Consider the following 13,203-nt stretch of genomic DNA (forward strand, 5'->3'; position numbering starts at 1 on the left):
TGACCAGAAAGAAAAGGAGAGAGAGAGAGCAAGCCACCAGGTCCAGGACTCGAACAGTGGTTGGCCATGTGGGAGTCCAGCCCTTTAACCATGATGCCACCTGCTGGCCCCAGCCTCAAATGTCTGAAACCACCATCCAACTAAACACAGTGTAGAGAACATTTAATTCTCTGTTTCCCACTAACTCTTTTTTTTTTTTTTTTGGGGGGGTTTGCTGTAGGGCGCGTGCGCTTGCCAGGCAGACAGAGACAGAGAGACAGAAAGCGAGAAATCACCCCCAGGGGGCATGGTCACGCCGCAGTCCCTTCTCCTCCATTCTCCTCTCAGGATCTTGGGCACGCACACACATGCGCCAGGCGTGAGTTTTAAGCCACTGGGTCCGGGACGTGAACTGCGGTCGACTACATGGGAGTCCAGCGACATAGCCATTACGTTAACTGCTGGTTCCCCCCACTGACTCTTGATCCATTTACCTCTGGGTCTTTATGAGTCCACTTCTTTACTCTGACCAGGAGAGCTTTCCTGACTTGCCCTCCCCTAAAGGCTAAGTTAGAGGCTTCCTCTCTTAGCTTATCCCCATTGTAACACTTAGCACACTGTTGTAAATTACATGTTTTCTGACCAGTTTTTTCATTTACTAGAAGCCCCTTCTATGTGCTAGTTGCTATAGATACATAGTTTTCTGAGTATTTAACATTCAAACACCCAAAAGATATTAAAGAACTTAGAGATAGATGACTGCGTAACTTCTTTCTGTCATTAGGGAGAGTCAGAGAGACAGGATATGCACATAGATAGATAAATCGTATTCATGCAGTGACAAGTCAATGCGGTATGATTGGTGCGAGTACCATGTTAATAACTGGGAGCTGAGACAATTAAGAACTTACTGGAAGAAGCGGAACCTAGTTGGGTGATAAGAGAATCTGGTGCCTATGTGAGAAGATAAATAGATGCTTCAGGAACTGTGTTATAAGGCAGAGGGGAACCGAACAGAAGGAAATGGGATAAAAAGGACTTGGGAGAAATACTGGAAGTGGAAAATGTGGACTAGATGAAGTATGTACCAAGTCATATGACAGAATCCAAACAGGGAAATGAGAAATGCTGAGAAAATGAGTCAGTTGCCCAAAAGGAACACTGAGATACAATGAGAGGAGAACTGAAGGAGGAAGGGAGACAGTCTATAGAGGACCAGTGTGAACAGAGAGACATGTGAAATAAACAGGAATATTCCTTTGGGCCTTTGTGGCCTAACTCCAGGTCACACAGAAAGTGGCCAGAGACTCAGCCCTTTTATTCCTCCATTGCTGCTCAATCTAATTGTCTTGCTGTTGCGGCACCTTCCCTCCAATGATGTAAGCAGTTTCCTTTAAGTTTGCTGTAAGTTTGTCCTTTAATTGACTAGCCCTGTGTATTGGGAGTGTGACTTTCATCTACATGTTTATAAAATTCCACTCCAACCAACAGAACTTGGCAGCCCCACCCCCGAGTATATTTTAATGGAATTTTGCCTTATGTTGTGGTGAGAAAAGAATCCTGACTTTATACTTAAGTCATTACCAGTTGGAAGTGTGGATTATATCAGAATTCACCCCAAAAGCTTGAGCATGCCTATTATTTTAAATTTGAAAGCCTTTTGATACCCCTTACAAGAAACTTACTGAAATCTGGAACTTGTCTTTTTGGAGTCAGATTATATAAGAAGATCAATTTAAATATCAGTGATGTTAGAACAGTTTCAGTTCTTTTGTAATTAATGTTTTCTCGATTGCATATATACATTTTAAAATTTCTATTAAACTGTCCTTAAACTGAAATGGTGGAGAAAACTTCTTGGTATTTAATTCTATCATACTCATATTATTGCTAGCAACAATTTCTGTTTTAGTCTGTTCAGGAGAACCCAAGAAAGTATAAATAAATTTCAGCTCTATTGTAGTAGGACTGCCCAACCCATCCGATAAATAAACAACTGGTGAACTTAGTTTTTAAACTCAAAATGGAATTTTGCTTGTGAAATGATTAACATTTTTTTTTTTTTTGGAGAGATTTTCACTGTAGGGCGCGTGCGCTCGCCAGACAGACAGAGAGAGACATAGAGACAGAAAGTGAGAAATCACCCCCCAGGGGGGATGGTCACGCCGCAATCCCTTCTCCTCCATTCTCCTCTCGGGATCTTGGGCACGCACGCACACGCGCCCGGCGTGAGTTTTAAGCCACTGGGTCCGGGACACGAACCGCAGTCGACTACGTGGGAGTCCAGCGACATAGCCATTACGCTAACTGCTGGTTCCCTGAAATGATTAACATTTTAAAGAACAAGACAATTTTTAAATGTTACAATTACTATAAATTGGGTGTCTTTTTTTTTTTGAGAGAGATTTTCGCTGTAGGGCGTGTTCGCTCGCCAGACAGACAGAGAGAGACAGAGAGACAGAAAGCAAGAAATCACCCCCCAGGGGGGATGGTCACGCCGCAATCCCTTCTCCTCCATTCTCCTCTCGGGATCTTGGGCACGCACGCACACGCGCCCGGCGTGAGTTTTAAGCCACCGGGTCCGGGACACGAACCGCAGTCGACTACGTGGGAGTCCAGCGACATAGCCATTATGCTAACTGCTGGTTCCCTAAATTGGATGTCTTCACAGGAAAGAACTTAGCTTGATTCCCTGTCTTTAACCTATACAGCCATGATAAATATATTTGTTCTTTTTTGGTATAGTACATTATTCATTAAAATGTTTGCCACCCACATTGATGTAATTTATTGTTTGACCTTGTCTTAAATGGGTAATAGTAAGCTGATACGGTTGGAAATATCCAAATAAGAATTTGATGTGAATAATTGAGAAATCTTCCTTATTCTCTCCTTAAGAAAGTATGTGTTTATTCTTGCAGGCTGTAGAAAATCTCTGTTCTTACAAGATTTCAGCAAACTTGTACAAACAGCTGAGACAGATTTGTGAAGATCACATCAAAGCACAGATTCATCAGTTTAGAGAATATCCTTTTAAAAACCAGAGAATTTTGTATTTTTGTCTTCTCCTTCTCTACCCTATAACATTTAATTCAGCTTGAAGTGGAGTGCCTATGTTTTGTAGATACGTTGTTGGGTTTTGTGTGTGTGTGTTTCTAGAGAAAGAAGAAACAAACTTAGGACTTTTCAAGCTTTAGGGTTCAAATTTACATTGGTACTCATGTAAATAAGGTGTCCTCATATCTTTACTCATTTTGTCTTAACAAATACGCATTTGAGGGAAGATAATCTCATGAGGGAAATCATAAACTGAAAACATATTCCATTATGTCTAAGACTTGTTTTTAGAGGTATTTTTAAGTGGGATCTAAAATTTTTCTTAGTTTAATAAATATTGTTTTATCCTATAATGCCTATTTATTGTATTTCCATTTAGTATTTAGGGTATTCTGTATTTAAGACAAATGTGCTCTTACATTGTATGTATTACTTGCACTAAGTACTTTAAAGTATCTTTAACATATATCTCATGGATTCATTGGATAGTGTTCTTTTTCTAAAGAAGATTGACAGATGCTGGCAGAATCATTGCAGACAAATGGTAAGCACGCTAAACATTAATGTTAAAACAAATTTCTTTTTTTAAGTTTGCTATAGGGTATGTGCACTCACCAGAGAGAGACAGAGAAAGTCAGAAAGCACTTTTCAGGGGGAATGGCCACACCACAGTCCCTTCTTGTCCATTCTCCTCTTGGGATTTTGAGCACACATGGTACCTATGCCCAGCATGTTTTTGTTTGTTTGTTTGTTTTTAAGTTGCTGGTTCCAGGACTCAAACTATGCAGATTGGCCATGTGGGACCCAACCATCTTAACCACCATGGATGGGACTCACTGGACCTAAAACAACAAATTTCTTCAAATACAGAAATGTGAGCTTTAAAAGTTTTGCAATAAGGAGACGACCTCAATATCTAAACCTCTTTTTCTAAACTGTACACTAAGTATGGTATAGTTTTCTATTTTAAAACTGCAAGTTACAGGTAAACCAGCATTTCAGAATGACTTGTACCTTAGGGTCATTTTTATTTTTGTCACAACCAAAAAAGTATTTATCTCATCAAAGTTACATTTTTTCCTGTTAGTCTTGATGTCTCTCCTATCTACTGTTTCATTACCTCTGAAGGTGCCTGATGGGTCCCCTGTTTTAGTTTATTCAGATTTCCATTCTCCCTAGTTTGATACTAGTTTATACCTTATATTGTGCAAATTAAAATCTTAAAATCCATTGCCCACCCCAAAAAACTCCACGTGTACATTTTAAGGCAACAGCATTGTTAAGGAAGAATTATGTGTCTCCCTTGATTTCCTATTTTCTTTCTTTTTTTTTCCATTTTGTCAGAGTGCGTGTCCACTTGCCAGAAAGAGATAGAGGGGGTGGTGGTGGGGTGGAGAAAGCACCTCTCCCAATGAGCCATGGTCATACCATAGTCCCTTCTCCATTTCTCTCTTTTTTTTTTTTGGAGAGATTTTTTTGCTTTTGGGCGCATGTACGCACCAGACAGACAGAGACAGAGAGACAGAAAGCGAGAAATCATCCCCTAGGGGGATGGCCACGTCACAATCCCTTCTCCTTCATTCTCCTCTTGGGATCTTGGGCACGCATGCACATGCACCCAGAGTGAGTTTTAAGCCACCGGGTCCGGGATGCGAACTGCGGTCGACTACGTGGGAGTCCAGCAACATAGCCATTATGCTAACTGCTGGTCACACCTTCTCCATTTCTCCATCCTGCTGGGATTTTGGGCATGCGCACGCGCATGCATGCATGCACACATACACACGTGCCCAACCTGTTTTTCAAGTGCCAGGGCTGAAACTGCAGTTGGCCGTATGGAAATTGACTCCCTGAATCACTAGGCCATGGAGCTTCCTGCCTTCTTATTTTCAGTTACTTCTCAAGTAGCAAAGAAGAGAACCACTTTAAGAGTCTCTCTTCTGCTATGGTCTCCAGAAAGTAGAATACATTAATGAAGATGGTGTGGGCATATTTGGTTGTCTGAAAAGTCATGACATATTTTTTCCTATGTAACCATCATGACTTTTCTGACAATCCAGTAGGTAGACGTGTTTATCTGTCTATTTGATCCCAGTAGTTTAATATATGTACAGCTAAACCCTTCCATTCAAATTTATTTATTGGGAGCAAATATTTCAGCTTTACAAGATATTAAAAAAATGATTTGATTTCCTTTTTTTTCATTGGCAGATCATGATCAGGAGTATTTTTTTATTTCTGGATAGAACTTACGTTCTTCAGAATTCAATGCTACCCTCCATTTGGTAAGGATACCAGAAAAATATGACCTCCTGGGATCGCGTCTGGAGAATGGCTAGTATTCTGCCAGCTTCGGAAATGGGAGGGAGAGCAAAGCCGGCAGAGGTACCCATTCCATTCCCAGCTTACACAATAGCTGGTGATTGGAAAATACTCTGCAACAGTGTAAAAAAATAAAATAAAGAAGAGGATACCAGAAAAATACTACAAAATTTTTGTCATACATCATAGATATTAATTATACTAATAATGGAAAAGGGAGCAAGCAATACTGTGAATATTCTAAAAATTCACACTTGGCATTCTAGACATTTATTTATAACAGTTTTATCTTTTGAATTCTATTTTACCTATGCTAACATTGAAAATAGCTAATAGTCCCTGAGCATGTATTAAGTTATGAAGTTTATGTTAGCCAAGAGGATTAAAGTCGTCTCTGGAATCTCTATGAGTGTGTATCACTTTGCTGCTGGTCATCATTATCTTCTTTTAACATTATTATGAGAAAGGCCATGTATACACAAAAATAGAATAGTATAATAGACTCTTCTTCCTTTGCATCTACCTATAGCAAGGAACAGACCTTGCTGATTTTTGAGTACTGAAGTCAAATGATAAATGACCAAATAAGCCTTCAATACCAGTTGAGTGAAAACTATTGTATGTCTTTGAATTAGTTTTGTCTCTTTACTTGACCAAGGAAGAAATCCACTAGAGGAAATACCACAAAACAGAGTTATTGAGGAAGACAGCAATTTAAAGTCAGTTCTCATTACAGATAAAATTAACTTCCTGTATGCTTTAGTCTAACATTATTTAAAATTAAGTGGGTAGATTTTATTCTTTTACAATCATTGCTTCAAAACCTGGAGCCCTAATGTGTGGTAAGAAGTTAAGCCACCTCTTCAAAAGTGGTATTATTGTCACTTAATTTAGATTATATATGTTTTTTTATTTTTTATTTTAGGGACATGGGACTGGAGTTATTTAGGGCTCATATTATAAGTGAAAAGAAAGTCCAAAATAAGACAATTGATGGCATTCTTCTCTTGATTGAGAGGGAAAGGAATGGTGAAGCCATTGATAGAAGTTTACTCCGAAGCCTTTTAAGCATGCTCTCTGACTTGCAAGTAAGTTAACTACTTTACTTAATACAGAGCTGATGGCTATCTGTAGTTTGATGTTTGAAAATTAAATTCATAGTGCTTTTCACATAGAGGACGTTCGGTAAATATTTGCTGAATAAACTCTTTTATTTTGTTCCCTCCTGCCAGATTTATCAAGATTCTTTTGAACAACGATTTTTGGAAGAAACTAACAGGCTCTACGCAGCTGAAGGCCAAAAACTAATGCATGAAAGAGAGGTATTTAAAACATCCATGATTAATAATTTCACTGCCTCTTTCAGTAGACCCTACTTTGTAGAACTTAAGCTTCCCTTTACATTTATCTTCCCGACATTGTGATGCTCTTTTCTCACTTAGGTGCTCCTTTCTTTTCTCTCTTCTTAAAGGCCAGAATTCTGGATCATAAACTCTACCTGTAATTTTACATATGATTCAACCCTGTCACATTTGACAGGGCTGCTCCCAGGATCTTTTGGACTTGACATTTTCTGAATGATTTATGGGGAGGAAAACAATAATATAAAAAATCATCTTTGTAGGTTCCTGAATATCTTCATCATGTTAACAAACGTCTAGAAGAAGAAGCAGACAGACTTATTACTTACTTAGATCAGACCACCCAGTAAGTATCACGTGCTTAGCCTAATAGTCTTAAACTGTTGTTAAATCACTTAAGTTACTTTAAGCATCCTAAACATGTTAGTAACTGTTTTCAGGCTTGATTTGAAATCTTAACAATGTGTTTCAAAATGTAAACTTCAAGTTATTATTTTCCCTCACTCATTAGATTTAGTCAAGGATTTGATTATTGGTTGTGTGTGTGTGTTTAGGATGTAATTAAAAACAGTACTAAGCTCAGCTTCAGTGGCGCATACTGGTAAAATGCTACTCCTCCCCAGGTTGGACCCATATGGGAGGGGCCTGAGTCCAGTGTAACTTGATAGCTGGATGCTGTGGTGTATGCCTATAGTCCCAGCTGCTCAAAAGGCTGAGGTGGAAGGATTGGTATACAGTGAGACTCTCTTCAAAAAAAAAATAGTATTAGAGGATGTGATCTTTATCATTATCATGCCAATTAAAATTTAGTAGGTGTGTTCAGAGGAGAAACTGTTTCTGTACTTTCTTAAATATTACCAACCAAGTAGTTTCTGTAAGCAGCATAGGTAACAACTTTACCTTTATAATAAAAACAAAGAAACTTGGAAACAGCCAGCTATAGCAAGAACTTGGAGTTACTTATTTTATGATATAAATCAAATTCTGAAATATGCAGTATTTCCTTCTAGGCATAAAAGAGAGTATCTCTCAGTGCCAGTAAATTTGTAGAAGTGATAGGAATATTGAAATGAGCTATTTGATTTCCCCCCTAGGAGAGAGTTTAAATTTTCAGGGAAGTCAAATGTCACTAATTCATAACTTTTTTTCCCCCTGTAGGAAGTCATTAATTGCCACTGTAGAAAAACAACTTCTAGGCGAACACTTAACAGCAATTCTTCAGAAAGGTAATTGGCAAATTTAAAATAGATTACTTTTTAAATGGTAGTGGCAGACAGGTAGGGAATTTTTAAAAATATTGCTCTTGCAGAAGCTTGATAGCATGTGTCTGCATTTCCGAAAATAGACAACCCTTTTCCCTGTTCATCAAGTGACAATTTCCTTAACCGAAAGATACAGAAACTGAGAAGAGTGGTCCACCAACACCAGTAAAGAAATAGAATTTGGGAATTCTTGACTTAATATTAAGAATGTATTAAATAGGAACCAGCAAATAGCATAAAGGTTACATCACTGGATTCTCACACAGTCGACCGCGGTTCAAACTGTGGCTTAACACTCACACAAGGCATGTGTGCTTGTGTGCTCAAAATCCTGAAAGGAGAATGGAAGAGAAGGGATTGCAGTATGTGTGGCTATCTCCCCGTGGGGTGCTTTCTCTCTGTCTGTCTCTCCAGCTAGTGCATGTGCCCTATAGCAAAAATCTCTCTTTTAGAAAAAAACAACCTATAGTAAGGAGAGGCATTCTTCTTTGCACTATTTTTTTTTTTAATTCTTAACATTTAAAACCAAGCACATTTTTCTGATCTCAAGTAATCTTACAGTATATGCTGAATTTTACTTTGACATGCCACAGATAGGCAAAGGTCTTACTTTCCAACCATCTTTTCATCGGTATAAAATGGATATGTTCATATTTAGAACTTGAATGCAGTTGTACTATTATTTCATTGTGAAAAATATGTTAAAACTTTATTTAAAATTGGCCTATTTATGCATAGCTTTCGATATATCACAGGCCTTATCCAACTCTGAAATGTAGCTGTCTACTCTAATGCCAGATAGAATATAGCTACTACATATACAAGGTATTTACAGATTGAGTATCCCTTATACAAAGTACTTGGGACCAAAAGTGTTTTGGATTTTGGATGTTTTTGAGAGTTTGGAATATTTGCATGTACAAGATTAGTTTTATGTTTAACCACAAAATTCATTTATGTTCATATATACTTTAAATATGTAACCTGAAGTTAACTTTATACAATATTTTTGTAATATGCTGGTTTTTTTTCATTTCTTTATTTTACATTCATTCACTATATATTGTTGCAGCATACAAGATGAGTTTTCCTATCCAGAATACACTGTTTATTGACTCAATCAACGATATTACCATATATGTTATCATCAGCAAGTGATTTTCTATTTCTTGTTTCTTACATATTTTGCTTTTCCCTCCCCCAATTCCTGTTTCTCACCCTCTGCCATTTCCCATACTCCTCCCACACTGTCTCTGTTATCTCTAGTTGCTTTCCATGCTTTTTTTTTTTTTGCATTTTATTAATTCGTGAAAGATCTTTTTTCCCTTTATTTTTTTCGTTTCATTTTCTTTTATACATTCAGTCACATTATTATTTGTCTTACAAAATGGATATTTCAACAGGTGAACATTTCTCTAGTACAGTTGATAAAATTACAAAATATCTTCAACAGAATTAATCTAAATACCTTCAATAGCAAGTGCAACTAATATAACCATATCTGTGAACACATGTCTGACTTTAGGCATAAAACTCAGTGAGTAGAATGAGCATGTTATAAAGTAGCGCCTAGCTGAGGCCATATAGTTTACTGTAGTTATTAAGTTGGTAGGTTTTTTTTGGTTGGCCTTAGGTTATAGTTTATAATCTACTTATTTAATTAGATTATGTATCTTTTTTTAAAAATGTATCAGCAAATGGCATAATGGTTATGTCTCTGAACTCCCACATAGTCGACCATGGTTCAAGTCCCAAACCAGGCAGCTTAAAACTCACTCTGGGCATGTGTGTATGCATGCCCAAGATCCCAAGAGAAGAATGGAGAAGGGATTGCGGCATGGCCATCCCCCCGAGGGGTGATTTCTCGCTTTCTGTCTCTCTGTCTGTCTGGCCAGCGCACGTTCCCTATAGCAAAAACGTCTCAAGAAAAAAAAAAGAAAAGCAGTTTTAGCTTTAATAAATCAAAATAAAAAATGTTAAGAAAAATTTGTTTAAGGCTTAAAGCCAGGAAAAAGATTAGGATTCTGTTCAAATAGGTAGATATTAAAAACTCAAAAAATAGATAAGGATAAAGCTAAAACTCTAGTAACAAGTACACTGTAATTTTCTTCTGAAACATTTTTTTTTGTCTCTCCATTTCCCCTTTTACTAAAGAGAGGCACAAAGTAACTTATTTGCAAAAAAATAAGTTTAGTCTCAATTTGGTCTGTAATTTGCACTAAGGCCCATAAGAATACTAACAGATTTAGTTGGCTTTGCTGAAACCTTTTATAAGGAACTTCAGGTTAGACTCTTTAAAAAGCCTCCCAATGCTACTGAGCCAAGTCAGGAATTCACCATCTGACTATGTCTTTAGGTACCTGTACTTGAAAGTTTTTTGGGCCTGTAAGGAAGTGACTTTTTTTTTTTTTTGAGAGAGAGATTTTTGCTATAGGGCATGTACACTCGCCAGAAAGAGAGACAGAAAGCAAGAAATCACTCCCTCGGGGGATGACCATGCCTCAATCCCCTCTCCTCCATTTTCCTCTTGGGATCTTGGGCATCCACGCACACACACCTGGTGTGAGTTTAAGCCACTGGGTCCTGGACTCAAACCACGGTCGACTACATGGGAGTCCAGTGATGTAGCCACTACACCTGCTGGTCCCAGTGACATTCTTCACCTGCCAGGCAGAACTGTTTATGGTACCAGGCAATCTTTCCAAGAGCTTCTGTTGGCTTTCTTGAGATCTACCTTAGTTCCTTAGCTTTCTGGTCATATCTTTAAATGTGACATTATAGCCAAAGCCCTGGCAATAACCAGGATTTCCGATTTCTGATGCAAGGCAACAGATACTATTGAACTTATGCAAATAACCATTCTACCACAAAATAAGAATATTCACAGATATTTTCCAATTCCAGAGAAATCAGCAAGGGAGGAAAGTTTGTTTCAATTTCCAAAAAAATAAAATAATAAAATAAATTGCTAAACCTATCAACAACTCAAAAGAGAACAAAATTCCTTAAATTTGGAAGACAAAGCATAGAAGAAAATGTTTTAGTCAAAAGTCATAAAATTCTATTTCACCAGTTTAGTCTCATGTAATTAATCTCTCTTCTGTTGAATTTGCAGTGTTACTGTAGTCCAGTCTTTCTGTTTAAATCCTGGAAGTTAGCATTCAGCAGTATTACTGGTATTTCTGGACTCGTCCCTACTATTAAGTTGGCCGTTTCCTTGGTGATTTTTGTTCTCTTATTTCTGTGTATCTTTCTTTACTTTTCCTGGTATGACACTCCCTTCAGAACTTCTTGAAGAGCTGGCCTGGTGTTGGTAAATTCTTTCAGATTTTGTTTATCTGAGAATGTTTCAGGCTTTTCTTTCCATATTAAGGATGATCTTGCCGAGTATAGTATTCTTGGTTGAAACTGTTTTTCCCTTAACACTTTGAATATATTTCCCCATTCTTTCTTTGCTTGCATTATTTCCTATGAGAGGTATGATGTTAGCCTGATGGGATATCCTTTGTAAGTAACTTGACGTTTCTCTCTTGCCAATTTTAGTATCTTGTCTTTGCCTGTGGTTTTGGTCACTCTGGCTATAATGTGCCTTGGAGAATATCTTGGGTTGATTCTATTTGGGGTCCTTTTTATTTCTTGGGTCTGGAGCTTTGAATGCCTCTCTATGTTTGGAAAGTTTTCTTCCAGGATTTCATGGAATGGATTATCAATGCCCTTATTAGTTTCTTGACCTTCTGGGATATTGATTATCTGGATGTTTGGACATTTAATGATATCTAGTATTTCTCATATATAATTCTCATTTTGGGGGGGTTATTTTCTGTTTTTTTTTTTCTAGGTCAGAGGTTTTGTCTTCTACATCTGAGATTTGATGTTCTGTGTGATCTAATCTGCTTTTAATACTTTTGAGGGAGGTTTTGATTTCCTCTATTGCAGTCTTCATCTCTAACAGTTCTGTTTGATTCTTTTTTATGATGTGTATTTCTTTTTTCAAATCTTTATTTATTTATTTATTTTGCTACAGGGTGCATGTGCTTGTCAGAAAAACAAAGAGAGACAGAAAGCAAGAAATCACCCCCACCCCCAGGGGGGATGGCCACGCCACAATCCCTTCTCCTCCATTCTCCTCTCGGGATCTTGGGCACACATGTACATGCACCCAGCATGAGTTTAAGCCACCAGGTCCAGGACTCAAACCATGGTCAACCAAATGGGAGTCCAGCGACATAGCCATTATGCTAACTGCTGATCCCTCTTTTTTCAAATCTTGAAAGAACGTACTCATCTGGAACTCATTGTCTCTTTCCTCTTGCATCTTATGGAGTTTGTTGTCTCTCTTCCTTTACATCTGTATTAGTTTTGACACTACGTGTATTTGAATTCTTTATCTGACAGTTCCATGGTTCCATTGTACTGTCTGTGGATAATGAGGGGTGGTTCTTTTCCCTTGGGGGGAGAGATATTTTCTTGGTTTCTCATATTTCTTGTACCTCTATGGTAGTTTCTGGTCATCTGATGGATTATACGTTTCTTCCTAATTTCTTAGAGTTAAATTTGAGCATTCAGAGGCTTGCAGGAGGAGGTGATCTGCATTCTCTCGGCACTTCTGTTTCCCTGACATTCACCAAGCAACCTGTGCTTTTGTAGTTGTAACGGGGTATTACAAAGGCCTCCCGGTTTCTAGAGATCAGGTGCACCTGAATTGAGCTGTGGGGTTTCAACTGAGAGTTCAGAGACATGTGGCGGGAGAACAGCCACACTCTCTCTGCAGCTCCTTCCTTCTCCCTGCTGCTCACTCTGCAGTGTCTCTTAGTCAATGATTTTTAGTCATTTGGTGGTATATTCATTTTTGGGTAATTTGTTGGAGAAGGTTTGAACAACTGTAAGCTCATGTGCATCCCTTCACTGTGAGTTACTTCTGTACCAATTTCTCTCCTCTACTGTGTTTTGCAATGTGATATACACAGAAAGAGATTAGAGTTTAGATTTATGAAGAGGAGTTTCTCCCTTTGTGCAGCAGGTGCAGTGAGGTTTGAGGATTTCTCTGAACCTAAAAGTATTCAGATGTTTGTCTGCTGTGTACCTAGACCTGTCTAGATATTCTGTGTGTGGAGGCTGAGCAGCAAAGTAAGAAAGTAAGGTAAAAGAAAACAAAGAGAAAAAAAAAAGATAAGAACAATTAAAAAAAAGGAAAAGAAATTATTTTTGGAGAGATTGTCTTT

At 38.0% G+C, this 13,203-nt stretch overlaps 1 protein-coding gene and 1 non-coding gene across 2 annotated transcripts in view; both read left to right on the plus strand.

Moving 5' to 3' along the window:
- Positions 1–13,203, plus strand: part of CUL4B (cullin 4B) — a 44,886-nt gene that overhangs the window by 11,953 nt on the left and 19,730 nt on the right. Inside the window, 7 exon segments of the mRNA XM_006144877.3 lie at positions 2,901–3,004; positions 3,511–3,580; positions 5,248–5,321; positions 6,284–6,446; positions 6,591–6,680; positions 6,983–7,065; positions 7,878–7,945. Coding sequence (XP_006144939.1) covers positions 2,901–3,004; positions 3,511–3,580; positions 5,248–5,321; positions 6,284–6,446; positions 6,591–6,680; positions 6,983–7,065; positions 7,878–7,945 — 652 coding nt within the window.
- Positions 5,343–5,482, plus strand: LOC114007177 (small nucleolar RNA SNORA7). Its single transcript, XR_003548806.1, has one exon. It is a non-coding gene; the product is annotated as a small nucleolar RNA SNORA7 (small nucleolar RNA).

This window comes from Tupaia chinensis, unplaced genomic scaffold, assembly GCF_000334495.1.
Source record: "Tupaia chinensis unplaced genomic scaffold, TupChi_1.0 Scaffold000135_1, whole genome shotgun sequence".
In the NCBI taxonomy this organism is placed as follows: domain Eukaryota; kingdom Metazoa; phylum Chordata; class Mammalia; order Scandentia; family Tupaiidae; genus Tupaia; species Tupaia belangeri.